This window comes from Haliotis rufescens, unplaced genomic scaffold (assembly GCF_023055435.1).
Source record: "Haliotis rufescens isolate VD_foot unplaced genomic scaffold, xgHalRufe1.0.p SCAF_7, whole genome shotgun sequence".
Taxonomy (NCBI): Eukaryota; Metazoa; Mollusca; class Gastropoda; order Lepetellida; family Haliotidae; genus Haliotis; species Haliotis rufescens.
The window spans coordinates 15,079,327-15,099,332 of record NW_025964361.1 but is presented as its reverse complement, the minus strand read 5'-3'; the positions used below and the strand labels follow the sequence as shown (position 1 = coordinate 15,099,332).

Sequence of the window (20,006 nt, the reverse complement as noted above, 5' to 3'; positions counted from 1 at the left end):
AGTGTCTTTGGATGAATAGAACTATCCCCCGAAGAATATACGTAATCAGTGGATGCAATTAAGTCTGTTTGCTTGTTGCTTAACGCCGCCCTCAGCAATATTCCGTCTATATGACGGCGATTTGTAAATAATCTAATATGGACCAGACTATTCAATGACTGACAATGAACATCGAGCCTCGCAACTGGGATACGATGACATGCATCAACCAAGTCAGCGATTCTGACCACCGGATCCTGTTAGTCGCCTCTTACGACAAGCATGGATTACTGAATAACAATTCTAACCCAGGATCTTCACGGTATTTTTAGTTTAAGATATTTTCTTGTTATAACAGAAATCAGCACGATAATTGTCCGTCTGGATTAAGCGCTTTCCTGTATGTTTTGTTTCATTAATGACACAACATGATATATACACAGTTAGAACTTTATTGATATACAAGTTTTAACATGAACATTCGTCTGTTACAAGAACTGTTCTCAACTACCGACACAAAAATAGTAGGTTCGAGCTGCGACAGTCTCTCCTGGGACTCTTGTAGAAACACACATGAAGAAACCACTCGCCACACCTGCTTTAAGTGCAGCTGTGGTGTTCTACTGTGTGTTGTAGAGTGATGCCAGGACACCAGAAAACAATACCATCGCATCTACTTGTAAAATATTGCCTGTAACAAAAACGTTATATTAGTGTTGTAAACAAGGACATGGTGCATTCGTAAAATAGCAGTGAAATAAGAATATAACAAGTACCCCATAGATGAGTATGTTTGTTTTGAATTATGATATCATTGTGTACCCTATGATGATTTGCCATTCCTTAATTCACGGGCCTTTTTTGTTGACGTAGAAATGGGATGTTCTTGACGACGACACGACCAATCATTCCCATTTGCATTTTATATGTATGAAGTACGTCGATATCTACCTGGACTATGTGACAGAGCTGATGAAGCAGCCCCCGGTGATGACATGGTCTGATGAACAGTGTCTATGCATTGTGTTCCCATCAACCTGTACCCTGGGAGACATGCTGTGCATTTCCCACTCTGGGTACAGGAAGAACACGGCCACCGACATGTGGTCTGGCACCGGGTACCGGACATCCCGTCTATACACCCATGTGCGCAGGCGCCATCCATATCACATGTCAGGTTGGTACAGGATAGGCTGCATTCATAGGCACATGCGGCACCAAAATATCCTGGTGAACACTGGAGGCATTGCCCCGTCTCTGCATCACAAGTCTCGCAATAGAAAGGACACTTGACGTGACATGTTCGTCCTGACCAACCCTGTAAACAACCCAGGAGGCATTCTCCGTCTCTATCACGCATGCCTCGAAGACAATTTGTTTCCTGATCACAGTGTATTCCGCTCCAACCTTCTTCACAGCCATCAACGCAGGAACCATCATCACTGAAGCATCTGGAGTCTTTACAGTTGCTGCTGCAGCGTTTGTTACAGAAGCCCCCATGCCACCCTTCCCTACAACCCTCCAGACATCGACCCGTTCCCCGGTGACAACGACGGACGTGGTCCAGCCCTGTGTAACAGTTTCTATTACACCGCAGATTACACCGACTCCCATAGAACCCCGGAGAACATGTGTTACATCTGCCCGAATTCTTGTCACATCCAGTTGTGTGACAGTTTAAGCATTTCCAGTCACAATATTGCCCATACAAGCCTGGTATACACCCCGTGCTGCACTTCCCGTCCAGTCCACATCGTCCATGTACACAGTTGGGGCAATCGGGAGTAGAGTCGGTGCAGGATGTGCCTCTCCATCCTTCTCTGCAGCCGTATGAACAACTGCCTGTTTCTTTTCGACAGGTTGAATGCTTACAATGTTTTGGACACTGTCGGTCACATCTCCTGCCGTGATACCCAACTCTGCAGCCTTGTAAACAAACTCCTGTCTCGCGGTCACAGTCTTCATACCCATTGGACGTGCATCCTCGGGGACAGTGGTTATCACAGCTTCCACCATAATAGCCTGGTTTGCACCTGTAGCAGATTCCTGTCATTCTGTCGCACCCGCTAATGTCACACCGTCTGCAGTGGTGTGTACAGTTGTCCCCATAGCAACCATATTTGCACTGTTGACAGGGGGGTCCGTTCAGCAAACTCCGACACCCAGACTTGCAGTACTTTCTATGATAGCCATCCCTCGATTCTGCCTCTGAAGCAAAAACAACTAATGATAACTATTTGTCATTAGCATCAGAAATGAATGAATGAATAAATGAATGGGGTATTACGTCGCTGTTAGCTGTATCCTGGCGTAGGACACCAGAAATGGGGTTCACAAATTGTATTTTACATAAACCATTACTTGAGCGTTGAATAGTACATATACCATTACTTGAGCGTTGTATAATACATATACCATTACTTGAGCGTTGTATAGTACATATACCATAACTTGAGCGTTGTATAGTACATATACCATTACTTGAGCGTTGTATGGTACATATACCATTACTTGAGCGTTGTATAGTACATATACCATTACTTGAGCGTTGTATAGTACATATACCATTACTTGAGCGTTGTATATATCCTATACCATTACTTGAGCGTTGTATGGTACATATACCATTACTTGAGCGTTGCATAGTACATACACCATTACTTGAGCGTTGTATAATACATATACCATTACTTGAGCGTTGTATAATACATATACCATTACTTGAGCGTTGTATAGTACATATACCATTACTTGACCGTTGTATAATACATATACCATTACTTGAGCGTTGTATGGTACATATACCATTACTTGAGGGTTGTATAATACATATACCATTACTTTAGCGTTGTATAGTACATACACCATAACTTGAGCGTTGTATAATACATATACCATTTCTTGAGCGTTGTATAGTACATAAACCATTACTTGAGCGTTGTATAGTACATATACCATTACTTGAGCGTTGTATATATCCTATACCATTACTTGAGCGTTGTATGGTACATATACCATTACTTGAGCGTTGTATGGTACATACACCATTACTTGAGCGTTGTATAATACATATACCATTACTTGAGCGTTGTATAATACATATACCATTACTTGAGCGTTGTATAGTACATATACCATTACTTGAGCGTTGTATAGTCCATACACCATTACTTGAGCGTTGTATAATACATATACCATTACTTGAGCGTTGTATGGTACATATACCATTACTTGAGGGTTGTATAATACATATACCATTACTTGAGCGTTGTATAGTACATACACCATAACTTGAGCGTTGTATAATACATATACCATTTCTTGAGCGTTGTATAGTACATATACCCGTACTTGAGCGTTGTATAGTACATATACCATTACTTGAGCATTGTATATATCCTTTACCATTACTTGAGCGTTGTATAGTACATACACCATTACTTGAGGGTTGTATAATACATATACCATAACTTGAGCGTTGTTTAGTGCATACACCATTACTTGAGCGTTGTATAATACATATACCATTACTAGAGAGTTGTATGGTACATATACCATTACTTGAGCGTTGTATAATACATATACCATTACTTGAGCGTTGTATGGTACATACACCATTACCAAACGTATATAAGATAGATTTACGTGCAGCCTCTGATGCTAACCAGACACATGCCCTCCTGACTACAATATGTAAAAAACTTACCTGTAGCAAAGACAATAACGAGGATAATGACAGCACGAATCATTTTTCTCCGTCTGAACGGCTATCAGCCAACTTTGGCTTTAATATTTATCCACAGACTTCATACACCGTCGTCCATTGCAAACAAGTTGGTCACTTGTTTACACAAAACAGTCGTTTGTGTCCCCTGTGATATACGCCTTCTAGTCATGCGCATGTGAGGACAGGCCTGGTGTGCATATCTCTTGTTCAGTTAACGCAGCTGCGGGACTCCACTGACATCAGCGACAAAAGAAATACATGCTATGTTTAGCCATGAACATAAGACTCAGATAAACATGTTATCTGAAGGGTTCATCTTGACACATCCCATATCAGGGTCAGTTCTGTGTATTTCTGTATGTTTGCGATGACATGTTTTCAAATTCAACTTACAATCCACAGTTATCCCGAAATCATATTTTTTCCGTATCCTACTTTACAGAAATGTACGTTCGTCTTGTACTGTTCACGCTACTTGTATTATCACCGAAATCGCTTATCTGAACACAAATGGAAAAATTCAAGTCTAATAATGTCATATGAATTAAATCTGCGAACTTTTTGACAACACTGTGACAATTTCAGCCCAAACTGAATAGTCCTAACAACCAAAAACCCATGTGTAAGTGTACACTTGCATGGACAGGTGAAAACCTGGACACAGATGCTCCTTTTTATTTCCACTGTATGGACGCCAGTATTTCAGGAAACACTTTGTACAACAACAACAACACGTACGTCAAATAGCAAAAGTATATTTCTTATAAAATATGTGTTTCTTATCGGCCTGTGGGACCTTATAATGTTCGTATCGCGTGATCAGTACAAACGCAATAATGGTTGACCCCGGAGGCCGTGTCGCCTGACTAGTGGAGGGGGACTTGAGATATGTTTTCCCGGGGAGCAGCTTAGTCACAGCAGGTAGCCTACAACTCCGCCCACTGTCGTCAAAGTAGAACACAATAACACCGCATGCACGTCCTTGTACTTTGTCACTACTAAAGTTGCCTTATCAATAGCATGGCAGTTCAGAAAGTGTGTGCGTGTGTGTGTGTGTGTGTGTGTGTGTGTGTGTGGGGGGGGGGGGGGGGGGGGGGGGTTATCAGGTCTCAGTTGCCTTATACGCTGCTTAGTCGCATACTGTCGACCCAGACGTATAGATAGCTATATAGGCACACGTCCAAACAGTGAGCAGTCCTGTAACTCAGGGTCATTGTTCAGCTTGGCAACAAGAAGATCTAGTCACAGTTACCTCACCGAGCTCGCTTTGTTTGTTACTACTACCATGCAAAACAGGGGAGACAGGGGACCATCATTTGGGTAGCCTAGTGGTTACAGCGTTTGCTCGTCACGCCGAAGACCCGGGTTCGATTCCCGACATGGGTACAATGTGTGAAGCCCAGTTCTGGTGTCCCCCGCCGTGATATTGGTGGAGTATTGCTAAAAGTGGCGTAAAACCATACTCACTCACTCACTCATCATTTGACAAAGACGAAATGCCTTATCGGTATTGTGTATACATTATTTGGTGTTGTGTTAATTCAGTTAACTTGAATCATCAAAATATGGAAATAGATCTTTTAAAAAATATCACACTCACTATGTGTCAACTCGTTATACTTAAGTAATCGTCGGAAAACTAAATAATATGTAGATGACTGCCAATCAATTGTCCACAGTCTGACACCCCCTGTTTCAAATAGCGAATATTGAACTTCCATATCAGTATTGTTTTAAGCAACATAACGATTGTTTACTTACATGTAACTAGTGACATCGGAAGTTATAAACGTAAAGGAATAGGACACAGACACCCAAAAATATCGTTTTCATTAAAGAGATACCAATGATACATAACGTATATCATTTTAGTCCCCATCCTGTTGTCAGATGTAATTCTACGGAAACAATAACATATTCTTCACATAATGTTTTTTTTCAGTGTAATGGAAGCACAATGGAATAACAGTAACATTGCCTGCAGTTTACATATACACTCTTCACAAAACGTAGTGGATATTCGACAATAACGGATGATTACTGAAATACAAAAAGGTATGGATGGATTGATAAGAACAAGGAAGGACTAGGTTTAACATGACAATCAACTGATCATGAAGGTGGTGTATTCTAAGGGTGAAAGCAATCATGAAAGACAACAGGGGTGTGGCCTTTGACGTCGGTGTACACGTCGGCCGATCATGTCCCAGGCCTGCCCTATGAAGGAAAGGTAGGAACTCATGGCTGGCCTATGCATTCTAGGGACGTATGGCTGCTGGATGTAGCCAGCTACGATACATGCATGGTGGGGATGTCATCGCCCCGACAGACAAAACGTGGACCAATATAGCGCGCAAACGGGACAACCAATGTCGCCAGTTCGTTGCCGAGGTAGTACAGTCCAGTGTCCGTGGACAATATGTAGTCGCGTTCTAGCAGTCATAGTGATCCCGCCCCATTACATACCCACGCCCAAATCTTTGATGTTCGCTGTGCTCTAAGCTCCTTTTGCGTCTGGCAAGAGCGAGCCACTTTGTTGACGTTGGTACAACACGTGGTCGCCAAGCAAGCAGGCGTTTTCTAATTTTCTGGTCAGTAACTTGAACCCAGTGGCCTGGCGAAGTGAACAACCATTTTACTGTCTGTTTGGGATCAATTTTGGAAAACAGGTTTCTGTTTTCTCGATTCTGGACTTGTGTTGTTGACCTCGGGCGCCCTGTGACATTTTGTGCCAGCAGACACCTGTTCCAAAATCACAGACTAAGACACATGCAAAATATCGGTTACCCTTGCCGGGACATCCCATGTCCCTTACATTGTGATTATTCGATTTTGTCTCTTGAATTTTTTTTGATTCAATTGTAGGATCAGCCCATTGAGTAACACAGGGAAAGCAACCGGCTGCCGTTACTACTGGCTCAAGACTTAACATTTAGGCTCGAACACGTTCCTCTTCAGGAATGCTCATATAAAATGAAAATGCTAAGCAAACCTCAGTCATGTGCAGCGTATTGGATACGTTGATGCCGCCTTTACTAGACGATTAATGAAACAATATTGCCCGTTTTGTTCTGGCTGTAAAGTGATTACAAAACTATGCAAAAAGAACGAAACGATAAAACGGTTAAGAATAGTGACACAAATATTTATTTTATGTAACATATAACAGAATTAACAAAAACAATTATGTAACATTAACACTATATACATGTATAATATCATCATTAACTTACATCACGCAACGAATACAAAATACAAACTAAGGCATATTTTGTAACAAAATCTAATGCAGAACATTTTTGCAATATACCAAATGCTTAATGACATATAGAAGAAGTCAATATAGAATGCACATTACATAAACTGTATCGTTTGAAAATCTTTTCTGAAATCATATATAATAATCTGCTTTAAGTCGTACATGTTGTGCGAAGTCAAAAAGGAAAATGCCAGAGTTTACAGCGTTCTATGGATTCATGAAGACATACTGGGCCCAAAACGTACTCAAATGTGACCCACACTGAATACTAGGAACTAAGATAGCAACTTATCTTCTAGATACGCCATGTCATAGCGCAAACACAGATAAGAAATTCTAAAGAAAAAGGAAACACATGTTTCATTTTATGTAGCGTTTGCTTCACAGAATCTGCCCCAGATGTTGAGGGGACCGTGGAGGTACATTTGCTGTCTTCAAGGGAATGTCCTTCTCTACACCTTGTACACCCCGTTGTCTGGTCGCATGTCTCACAGTTCTCGCTGCATGGGTATTGGCATTGAGTCCCGTATTTCCTATCTTTACACCCAATACAGTTGCCGTCCCTGGCACATGCATTTTTTAAACAGGTTTCACTACAACGTTCAGCACAGCCAGGGCCATGGTAACCATCGGAACATCGTGAACATTGTCCAGTGTCTCGAAGACAAGACTCACACAGTGCTGGGCAAAGCTGCTCACAGTCTTCTCCAAACCAGCCATCTTCACATTCCGTGCAATGACCATTGTGGTCACACGTGTTGTTTTTACAGTTTTCATGAATGCATCTCCTGTGACACTGTTTCCCATGGTAACCTGCTACACAGCCATCTACACAGGAGCCATCGTGGCTGTAACACCGTGAGGACATGCAGGAGGCACTGCACGGTATACGGCAATGAGAACCGTGCCATCCAGTTCCACAGCCCTCCAGGCACGCCTTGGTGTAGCGGTCACAGTTTCTATGACCCTCCCGACCTTTATAACATGTCTCAGCACACCTTTCGTTACAACGGTGTCCATGGTAACCAGGCTGACACTGTTCACATACCCCAGTCTCTCTGTCACAGCCAGTAGTCCAGCAGTGTGGACATTCCTTCTCACAACCCTGTCCAAAGACGCCCGCTTTACACCCCAGCAGACAATAGCCGTTGTCGTTGCATCTCTCCATCAGACAGTTGTCACATGTTGAATTACAGTAGCCTCCTGTCCAGCCTGTCTCACAACCAAGGATACACTGTTTTGTTTGCTTGTTACAGGTTTGACCCTTGCAGTTGGGCGGACATCGTTCACTGCAGTATGTACCAGTCCATCCTGGTGTACATGCTTCAGAACACGCGCCTGTGTGTCGGTTACAGTAGACAGTCCCGCCTATCATACTGTTGGCGCATTGCTGTGGACATGTTTTGGCGCAGTCTTCTCCGTAGATCCCAGGTCGACATCTAAAACACTGACCAGTGTCTCTGTCACAGCCGTCTGTGTGGCAGCTTCCATGGCATGAGGAACTGCAATTGGAGCCGTAACACCCAGGCCAACATGACTGGCACCGGAGACCACCGTTACCATGGAGACAGCCATTAGTATGGCATGGAAGTTGACCTGCATGTACGGAACATGTCACATAATGATAATGTATCAGGTTTAAAAGCCAGTTTAGTGTATTGTCATATGGAAATCGCTCAGTGTTTAAAAGTGAAGAATAATGTTATGCTCACAAGTGACCACTATTCATCACAATATTAATCTACTCGTACATATCTATCGTACATATATATCTGAGTAGAAGCATTCGGTTTACAAGACATATTCTGTGACTTATATCACATGATTCATACTGAACATCTTTTCAAGTAAATGAAGTGTCAGAAATCAATTTTCTATTACAGAATTAGTAAAGAATTTACAGTTCTGTTATTCATCTACACTGAATTCGAGTTCGATGTATGTATACATACCGTTGACGTGTGTACTAACGACTGCCAGGGTGGCCACAGTCCAAAGAGCCGCCCACTCTCCTGTAGTCATGATTGTGAACCTTCTGCAAACGAACAGATGGAACTATAACATTTCAATAAAATGAAAAAAACTACACGATGTTGACTTTCAAATTTACGAAAAAAGATTGAGAACAAACGTCAATAAACGATCAATGTCTGGTACATCTCTGGCTGCCTCCGTGGTCTAGTGGGGGAGCGTCCGCCCGGAGTGCGGGAGGTCAGGGGTTCAATTCCACTTCATACCCAAAGAATTTAACAGATGGTAATTTTTGTTACCCTGCCTGGCCCTCGGCTTTAAGAGGCCAAAACAAAGGACTTGTCAGCCCGGAGTCAGTATACTGTGTCTGAGTGTAGTATTCATGTTAACAGCGGCATGGTATCTCAGTAGGCTATAAAATCGGCATAACTCCCGACTAATGCAAAAAAACACAGCCACACACATCGCTATATAAGTGCAATAGTCCTGAACGCGACGTTAAACCCCATTTCACCTCTGGTACAGCTGTAAACTGATGATTGGAAATTAAACACCACAGAAAGTGTGCTCGACACCATTCGAAATGGTATACATATTAATTTTCGACAATAAAAAAACACATTGTTTAGTTATAATTAGAAGCACACAACTTCAATTATCTCTTTTCTTTGAAGATTAAACGTGTTATTATGTTTTACTTGGCTGATGTTGTATCAAAATACTTTTGACTAATTGCTAAGTTAATGAAGCAATGGTTGTGTTCAGTCTGATTGACCACAGGGCATGCATCACGTTACGTTGGTCCGCCATTGCAGCCTGATTGCAGTACCGACATACAGTTTTCTGGTTGTTATTAATGGTCAGATGTCAATACATCAACATGCCCAGTTAGCCTACATTTGAGCATACCATTTCTCTTACATAAACTTACTAATATGTATTCAATAAATCTAGAAACCTACCTTAAAGATGATCGCAGATATTACACGGCTGTATACTAGAAAGTTCGACCCATTCTGTGTGACAGTTTGACGTGCGCACGGACCTGCATCTATTCATGTAACTTACGTGATGAGCTAAGTATATTGACTGTCGTAATATCTAACTGCAATTATTTACATTATCACGTGGTGTATACCTGGCTAATTTCCAGTTCCGTCCACCCCTCATGTATACAGCAGACTCTGTGGCTGTTCTGTGGCCACTGCTTAATCAGGCAGTCACACTATGTCACATGTCGGATGTTTGTGTAAGATGTGAAGTCCCTGTACACATCTCTGTGAATCTTCTAATGTTTTCTGTCCGTATACCATTATCTTTTATATATTACCCGCTCAACAGTGATAATTGTATGTCGGTATGTATCAGAATTGTAATAAATATTTGGGTTTAACTTTAAAATAAGAGGGATATAAAAAAGAAACATTGTTCCAGAAAATGGGGAAGGCATTATTTTGCACAGCGAAGGTCGGAACCTTAGACGCGTCGGCCAGCTGTACCCCCCAAAAGCGACAGTAGGGTGTATTACCTGTGTTACATGTACGAAGTGTTGCACACGTCACCCTCCTTGAAATTGTCATGGAAAAACCCAGCCAGGTCCTTCGTCAGTTATACAATCTCTCCCGGGAGCTGTCCTGTCAGTAACATGCTCCTGCAAACAACAAAAAGTAGGTGATATATTTATATATATGTTTCAATCCTTGGCAACATGCCAGTTTTATTTATATAGGTACCCCTTTCTAAGAAACCTAGCGTAGCATGTCTTTTGCATTATGCATATCCTTGTGTGCAGTGGGTTTAATTCACGTGAGAAGTGAATGTATGCACAATGTACTGATATATTATTATGTTAAAATCTTTGGCAACATGCCCGACTTCCGTTATAAAGGTACCCCTTTCTAAGGAACATATCATGATTAGGTCCATTTGACATCGTATGTCCAGGGTATATAAAGTTATTGGTTTATCAAAAATGCACCTGCTCCAAAATTCCTTTCTATATATAATTAATTTAACAGTATCATAAACTGATTTTATTATTTGAATCATTAAAATTAATGCGTACACATTGCACATGTAGTATTCGTTCAACTAACCGTGCATTACAAACTGGGATGAGGGAATCGTTCATTTTGTTTTTTGGTAATACCAAGGAGCTATTCAATGTGTTTTTGTCCGTCAACGTACCACATGGGTCAAAACATCCATTGCATAAAAGCGTGTACAAATGTAGATACATGTATCTAGCGTTAGTAGCTGTGTATATCTTAAACCTGAAGAGGGTTATGATGTGCTTAACGCTCTGGATGCCACAGGGACATATATGTCCCCCCTTTACAACTCTCACTTTGTAGTCGAACAAAATTCAAAATACACCACCCAGAAAAATACACTTAACAGCTATCAATAAGGTGGGAAATTGCCTGTTCTGTGATATCATCCACTGGCATTTTAGGCCAAGCAAACGTACTGAAAATGACCTCTGAAAATAAGGTACATCGTAAATGTCGCCATTTTTTACACATTACTAAATCACCACTCACGGAGTTATTTACAGCATGTTTTGAAATCTAAATTTCGGATATTTACTCGGAGAAATGAATTTCAAAATTAGCATATTAGTGATCACGGGTATCTGTCTTTTATCAAATCACCAATGATCATTCCAAAATGTCTCCGATAACCTTAGAATCGTTTCGAATGTTTTGGAAAATATGCAAACATGAACTTACAAGATCACGTTTCAGGTACAGCGGTTATGAGACTCCTGTAATATCACGTATATTTCAAACTTAGCTGCGATACATACACCCTTGAATTCCTCATACATTTTAGAATCAAATGATCAATGGTCTTTGTCACCAAGACAAAGTGGCTAGATGAAATCAAGCAAAATAAGTTAGGTGTGAAAACGAACGCTGTGCTCGAAAAACTGCACTTGTTTGAAATGTTAACAAACCTTTGATCATCTCCTGTTTGTTTGAACATTGTTTACATGACAATTGATAGGTTTATAGTGCCGAATACGATATTTCTGTTCCTTGGACAAGTGTTACAAGATGAACTGTAAATGTAACTGCAGCATGTACGTATTTCTTGGGATGTGTAATAGATTTATTCGACTTCAAAGTGAGGGTTGTAGAGGAGGGACATATATGTTCCTGTGGCATCCAGGGGGATAAATTTGGTTTCTAGCTATCTAAAACACCAGTTTAATATTGAATCGGTTTGCATTTCGGATGGTCAGATTCTATGGCTGATAGCGTGTCATCGTACCCAGATTGTGTGTCATCTTACCAAGGTAGCGCTTCGTCGTACCTAGATAGGGTGTCATCGTACCAAGATTGTGTGTCATCTTACCAAGGTAGCGCCTCAACTTTAACTAAATAGGGTGTCATCGTACCCAGGCAGTGTGTCATCGCACTCAGATAGCGTGCCATCGTACTTAGATAGCATGTCATCGTACACAGATATCGTGTCATCGCACCCAAATAGCGTTTCATCGTATCCAGATAGCGTGTATTCGTACCAAGACAGTGTGTCATCGTACCCAGATATCCTGTCATCGTACCCAGATAGTATGTCATGGGACCCAGATAGCATGTCATCGTACACAGATAGCTATAGCGTGTCATCGTAACCAGAGAGCGTGTCATCGTACCATGATGGCGTGTTATCGTACCCAGATAGCCTGTCATCGTACCCAGATAGTATGTCATGGGACCCAGATAGCATGTCATCGTACCCAGATAGCTATAGCGTGTCATCGTACCCAGAGAGCGTGTCATCGTACCATGATGGCGTGTTATCGTACCCAGATAGTGTGTCATCGTCCCCAGATAGCGTTTCATCGTACCCAGATAGCGTTTCATCATACCCAGAGAGTGTGTCATCGTACCCAGAGAGCGTGTCATCGTACCCAGATAGCGTATCATCGTACCCAGATAGCGTGTAATCGTACCCAGAGAATGTGTCATCGTACCCAGAGAGTGTGTCATCCTACCCAGATAGCGTGTCATCGTACCCAGATAGCGTGTCATCGTACCCAGAGAGTGTGTAATTGTACCCAGAGAGTGTGTAATTGTACCCAGAGAGTGTGTCATCGTACCCAGATAGTGTGTCATCGTACCCAGAGAGCGTGTCATCGTACCCAGATAGCGTGTAATCATACCCAGATAGCGTGTCACCGTACCCAGAGAGCGTATTATCATACCCAGATAACGTGTTATCGTACCCAGATTGTGTGTCTTTAACTAGATAGGGTGTCATCGTACCCAGGCAGTGTGTCATCGCACTCAGATAGCGTGCCATCGTACTTAGATAGCATGTCATCGTACACAGATATCGTGTCCTCGCACCCAAATAGCGTTTCATCGTACCCAGATAGCATGTATTCGTATCAAGATAGTGTGTCATCGTACCCGGATAGCCTGTCATCGTACCCAGATAGCTATAGCGTGTCATCGTACCCAGAGACCGTGTCATCGTACCCAGATGGCGTGTTATCGTACCCAGATAGCATGTCATGGGACCCAGATAGCGTTTCATCGTACCCAGATCGCCTTCATCGTACCCAGATAGCGTGTATTCGTACCAAGATAGTGTGTCATCGTACCCAGATAGCCTGTCATCGTACCCAGATAGTGTGTCATGGGACCCAGATAGCATGTCATCGTACCCAGATAGCTATAGCGTGTCATCGTACCCAGATAGCGTGTCATCGTACGCACATAGCGTGTAATCGTACCCAGATAGTGTGCAGCCGTACGCAGAGAGTGTGTGATCGTACCCAGATAGAGTGTCATCGTACCCAAATAGCGTGTAATTGTACCCAGAGAATGTGCCATCGTACCCAAATAGCGTGTAATCGTACCCAGATAGTGTGTCATCGTACCCAGAGAGCGTGTCATCGTACCCAGATGGCGTGTTATCGTACCCAGATAGCATGTCATCGTCCCCAGATAGCGTTTCATCGTACCCAGATAGCGTTTCATCGTACCCAGATAGCGTGTATTCGTACCATGATAGTGTGTCATCGTACCCAGATAGCCTGTCATCGTACCCAGATAGTATGTCATGGGACCCAGATAGCATGTCATCGTACCCAGATAGCTATAGCGTGTCATCGTACCCAGAGAGCGTGTCATCGTACCCAGATGGCGTGTTATCGTACCCAGATAGTGTGTCATCGTCCCCAGATAGCGTTTCATCGTACCCAGATAGCGTTTCATCGTACCCAGATAGCGTTTCATCATACCCAGAGAGTGTGTCATCGTACCCTGAGAGCGTGTCATCGTACCCAGATAGCGTATCATCGTACCCAGATAGCGTGTAATCGTACCCAGAGAATGTGTCATCGTACCCAGAGAGTGTGTCATCCTACCCAGATAGCGTGTCATCGTACCCAGATAGCGTGTCATCGTACCCAGAGAGTGTGTAATTGTACCCAGAGAGTGTGTAATTGTACCAAGAGAGTGTGTCATCGTACCCAGATAGCATGTCATCGTACCCAGAGAGTGTGTCGTGTACCCAGGGAGTTTGTCATCGTACCCAGATAGTGTGTCATCGTACCCAGATAGAGTGTCATCGTACCCAGATAAGGTGTAATCGTACCCAGAAAGCGTGTCATCGTACCCAGATAACGTGTAATCATACCCAGATAGCGTGTCACCGTACCCAGAGAGCGTATCATCGTACCCAGATAGCGTGTTATCGTACCCAGATAGCGTGTCATCGTACCCAGCTGGTGTGTAATCGTACCCAGAGAGCGTGTCATCGTACCCAGAAAGCGTGTCATCGTACCCAGAGAATGTGTCATCGTACCCAGACAGCGTGTCATCGTACCCAGATAGCGTGTCATCGTACCCAGATAGCCTGTAATCGTACCCAGATAGCCCGTAATCGTCCCCAGAGAGCGTGTCATCGTACCCAGAGTGTGTCATCGTACCCAGATAGCGTGTCATCGTACGCACATAGCGTGTAATCGTACCCAGATAGTGTGCAGCCGTACGCAGAGAGTGTGTGATCGTACCCAGATAGAGTGTCATCGTACCCAGATAGCGTGTAATTGTACCCAGAGAATGTGCCATCGTACCCAGATGGCGGATAATCGTACCCAGATAGTGCGTCATCGTACCCAGAGAGCGTGTCATCGTACCGAGATGGCGTGTTATCGTACCCAGATAGCATGTCATCGTCCCCAGATAGCGTTTCATCGTACCCAGATAGCGTTTCATCGTACCCAGATAGCGTGTATTCGTACCATGATAGTGTGTCATCGTACCCAGATAGCCTGTCATCGTACCCAGATAGTATGTCATGGGACCCAGATAGCATGTCATCGTACCCAGATAGCTATAGCGTGTCATCGTACGCAGAGAGCGTGTCATCGTACCCAGATGGCGTGTTATCGTACCCAGATAGTGTGTCATCGTCCCCAGATAGCGTTTCATCGTACCCAGATAGCGTTTCATCGTACCCAGAGAGCGTGTCATCGTACCCTGAGAGCGTGTCATCGTACCCAGATAGCGTATCATCGTACCCAGATAGCGTGTAATCGTACCCAGAGAATGTGTCATCGTACCCAGAGAGTGTGTCATCCTACCCAGATAGCGTGTCATCGTACCCAGATAGCGTGTCATCATACCCAGAGAGTGTGTAATTGTACCCAGAGAGTGTGTAATTGTACCAAGAGAGTGTGTCATCGTACCCAGATAGCATGTCATCGTACCCAGAGAGTGTGTCATCGTACCAAGGGAGTTTGTCATCGTACCCAGATAGTGTGTCATTGTACCCAGATAGCGTGTCATCGTACCCAGATAAGGTGTAATCGTACCCAGAGAGCGTGTCATCGTACCCAGATAGCGTGTTATCATACCCAGATAGCGTGTCACCGTACCCAGAGAGCGTATCATCGTACCCAGTTAGCGTGTTATCGTACCCAGATAGCGTGTCATCGTACCCAGCTGGTGTGTAATCGTACCCAGAGAGCGTGTCATCGTACCCAGAAAGCGTTTCATCGTACCCAGAAAATGTGTCATCGTACCCAGACAGCGTGTCATCGTACCCAGATAGCGTGTTATCGTACCCAGATAGCCTGTAATCGTACCCAGATAGCCCGTAATCGTCCCCAGAGAGCGTGTCATCGTACCCAGAGTTTGTCATCGTACCCAGATAGCGTGTCATCGTACGCACATAGCTTGTAATCGTACCCAGATAGCCCGTAATCGTCCCCAGAGAGCGTGTCATCGTACCCAGAGTGTGTGATCGTACCCAGATAGCGTGTCATCGTACGCACATAGCGTGTAATCGTACCCAGATAGTGTGCAGCCGTACCCAGAGAGTGTGTCATCGTACCCAGATAGAGTGTCATCGTACCCAGATAGCGTGTAATTGTACCCAGAGAATGTGCCATCGTACCCAGATAGCGTGTCATCGTACGCACATAGCGTGTAATCGTACCCAGATAGCCCGTAATCGTCCCCAGAGAGCGTGTCATCGTACCCAGAGTGTGTTATCGTACCCAGATAGCGTGTCATCGTACGCACATAGCGTGTAATCGTACCCAGATAGTGTGCAGCCGTACCCAGAGAGTGTGTCATCGTACCCAGATAGAGTGTCATCGTACCCAGATAGCGTGTAATTGTACCCAGAGAATGTGCCATCGTACCCAGATGGCGTGTAATCGTACCCAGATAGTGTGTCATCGTACCCAGAGAGCGTGTCATCGTACCCAGATGGCGTGTTATCGTACCCAGATAGCATGTCATCGTCCCCAGATAGCGTTTCATCGTACCCAGATAGCGTTTCATCGTACCCAGATAGCGTGTATTCGTACCAAGATAGTGTGTCATCGTACCAAGATAGCCTGTCATCGTACCCAGATAGTATGTCATGGGACCCAGATAGCATGTCATCGTACCCAGAGAGCGTGTCATCGTACCCAGATGGCGTGTTATCGTACCCAGATAGCGTGTCATCGTCCCCAGATAGCGTTTCATCGTACCCAGATAGCGTTTCATCAGACCCAGAGAGTGTGTCATCGTACCCAGAGAGCGTGTCATCGTGCCCAGATAGCGTATCATCGTACCCAGATAGCGTGTAATCGTACCCAGAGAATGTGTCATCGTACCCAGAGAGTGTGTCATCCTACCCAGATAGCGTGTCATCGTACCCAGTTAGCGTGTCATCATACCCAGAGAGTGTGTAATTGTACCCAGAGAGTGTGTAATTGTACCCAGATAGTGTGTCATCGTACCCAGATAGCATGTCATCGTACCCAGAGAGTGTGTCATCGTACCCAGGGAATTTGTCATCGTACCCAGACAGTGTGTCATCGTACCCAGATAGCGTGTCATCGTACGCACATAGCGTGTAATCGTACCCAGATAGTGTGCAGCCGTACCCAGAGAGTGTGTCATCGTACCCAGATAGAGTGTCATCGTACCCAGATAGCGTGTAATTGTACCCAGAGAATGTGCCATCGTACCCAGATGGCGTGTAATCGTACCCAGATAGTGTGTCATCGTACCCAGATAGCGTGTCATCGTACCCAGATAGCGTGTATTCGTACCAAGATAGTGTGTCATCGTACCCCGATAGCCTGTCATCGTACCCAGATAGTATGTCATGGGACCCAGATAGCATGTCATCGTACCCAGAGAGCGTGTCATCGTACCCAGATGGCGTGTTATCGTACCCAGATAGCGTGTCATCGTCCCTAGATAGCGTTTCATCATACCCAGAGAGTGTGTCATCGTACCCAGAGAGCGTGTCATCGTGCCCAGATAGCGTATCATCGTACCCAGATAGCGTGTAATCGTACCCAGAGAATGTGTCATCGTACCGAGAGAGTGTGTCATCGTACCCAGAGAGTGTGTCATCGCACCCAGAGAGTGTGTAGTTGTACCCAGAGAGTGTGTAATTGTACCCAGAGAGTGTGTCATCGTACCCAGATAGCATGTCATCGTACCAAGAGAGTGTGTCATCGTACCCAGGGAGTTTGTCATCGTACCCAGATAGTGTGTCATCGTACCCAGATAGCGTGTCATCGTACCCACATAAGGTGTCATCGTACCCAGAGAGCGTGTAATCATACCCAGATAGCGTGTTACCGTACCCAGAGAGCGTATCATCGTACCCAGATAGCGTGTTATCGTACCCAGCTGGTGTGTAATCGTACCCAGAGAGCGTGTCATCGTACCCAGAAAGCGTGTCATCGTACCCAGATAGCGTGTCATCGTACCCAGATAGCTTGTAATCGTACCCAGATAGCGCGTAATCGTCCCGAGAGAGCGTGTCATCGTACCCAGAGTGTGTCATCGTACCCAGAGTGTGTCATCGTACCCAGAGAGCGTATCATCGTACCCAGATAGCGTGTTATCGTACCCAGCTGGTGTGTAATCGTACCCAGAGAGCGTGTCATTGTACCCAGAAAGCGTGTCATCGTACCCAGAGAATGTGTCATCGTACCCAGACAGCGTGTCATCGTACCCAGATAGCGTGTCATCGTACCCAGATAGCTTGTAATCGTACCCAGATAGCGCGTAATCGTCCCCAGAGAGCGTGTCATCGTACCCAGAGTGTGTCATCGTACCCAGATAGCGTGCCATCGTACGCACATAGCGTGTAATCGTACCCAGATAGTGTGCAGCCGTACCCAGAGAGTGTGTCATCGTACCCAGATAGAGTGTCATCGTACCCAGATAGCGTGTAATTGTACCCAGAGAATGTGCCATCGTACCCAGATGGCGTGTAATCGTACCCAGATAGTGTGTCATCGTACCCAGATAGCGTGTCATCGTACCCAGATAGCGTGTCATCGTACCCAGAGAGTGTGTAATTGTACCCAGAGAGTGTGTAATTGTACCCAGAGAGTGTGTCATCGTACCCAGATAGCATGTCATCGTACCAAGAGAGTGTGTCATCGTACCCAGGGAGTTTGTCATCGTACCCAGATAGTGTGTCATCGTACCCAGATAGCGTGTCATCGTACCCAGATAAGGTGTAATCGTACCATGAGAGCGTGTCATCGTACCCAGATAGCGTGTAATCATACCCAGATAGCGTGTTACCGTACCCAGAGAGCGTATCATCGTACACAGATAGCGTGTTATCGTACCCAGCTGGTGTGTAATCGTACCCAGAGAGCGTGTCATCGTACCCAGAAAGCGACATCATCGTACCCAGAGAATGTGTCATCGTACCCAGACAGCGTGTCATCGTACCCAGATAGCGTGTCATCGTACCCAGATAGCTTGTAATCGTACCCAGATAGCGCGTAATCGTCCCGAGAGAGCGTGTCATCGTACCCAGAGTGTGTCATCGTACCCAGAGTGTGTCATCGTACCCAGAGAGCGTATCACCGTATCGTCGTACCCAGATAGCGTGTTATCGTACCCAGCTGGTGTGTAATCGTACCCAGAGAGCGTGTCATTGTACCCAGAAAGCGTGTCATCGTACCCAGAGAATGTGTCATCGTACCCAGACAGTGTGTCATCGTACCCAGATAGCGTGTCATGGTACCCAGATAGCTTGTAATCGTACCCAGATAGCGCGTAATCGTCCCCAGAGAGCGTGTCATCGTACCCAGAGTGTGTCATCGTACCCAGATAGCGTGTCATCGTACGCACATAGCGTGTAATCGTACCCAGATAGTGTGCAGCCGTACCCAGAGAGTGTGTCATCGTACCCAGATAGAGTGTCATCGTACCCAGATAGCGTGTAATTGTACCCAGAGAATGTGCCATCGTACCCAGATGGCGTGTAATCGTACCCAGATAGTGTGTCATCGTACCCAGATAGCGTGTTATCGTACCCAGATAGCGTGTATTCGTACCAAGATAGTGTGTCATCGTACCCCGATAGCCTGTCATCGTACCCAGATAGTATGTCATGGGACCCAGATAGCATGTCATCGTACCCAGAGAGCGTGTCATCGTACCCAGATGGCGTGTTATTGTACCCAGATAGCGTGTCATCGTCCCCAGATAGCGTTTCATCATACCCAGAGAGTGTGTCATCGTACCCAGAGAGCGTGTCATCGTGCCCAGATAGAGTATCATCGTACCC

The 20,006-nt window shown here is 44.7% G+C and overlaps 2 protein-coding genes across 3 annotated transcripts; both read right to left on the bottom strand.

Moving 5' to 3' along the window:
* Positions 1–415: 415 nt before the first annotated feature.
* Positions 416–3,941, bottom strand: LOC124114995 (cell death abnormality protein 1-like). Its single transcript, XM_046475767.2, has 3 exons — positions 3,686–3,941; positions 931–2,187; positions 416–670 (listed from the first exon to the last, which is right to left on the bottom strand). The coding sequence occupies exons 1-3, from the start codon at positions 3,726–3,728 to the stop codon at positions 600–602; spliced, it is 1,371 nt and encodes a 456-aa protein (XP_046331723.2). The 5' UTR covers positions 3,729–3,941; the 3' UTR covers positions 416–599.
* A 2,917-nt stretch (positions 3,942–6,858) lies between these two features.
* LOC124114994 (multiple epidermal growth factor-like domains protein 11) lies at positions 6,859–10,584 on the bottom strand. 2 transcript variants are annotated; one of them, XM_046475766.2, is made up of 3 exons: positions 10,465–10,584; positions 8,918–9,000; positions 6,859–8,561 (listed from the first exon to the last, which is right to left on the bottom strand). In XM_046475766.2, exons 2-3 carry the CDS (start codon positions 8,985–8,987, stop codon positions 7,261–7,263), a joined length of 1,371 nt encoding a protein of 456 aa, XP_046331722.1. In that variant the 5' UTR covers positions 8,988–9,000; positions 10,465–10,584; the 3' UTR covers positions 6,859–7,260. The 2 variants fall into 2 exon arrangements, with proteins under 2 accessions (XP_046331722.1, XP_046331721.1); XM_046475765.2 differs by lacking the exon at positions 10,465–10,584 and adding an exon at positions 9,899–10,047 and having other exon boundaries at positions 6,860–8,561.
* Between the last annotated feature and the right edge of the window lie 9,422 nt (positions 10,585–20,006).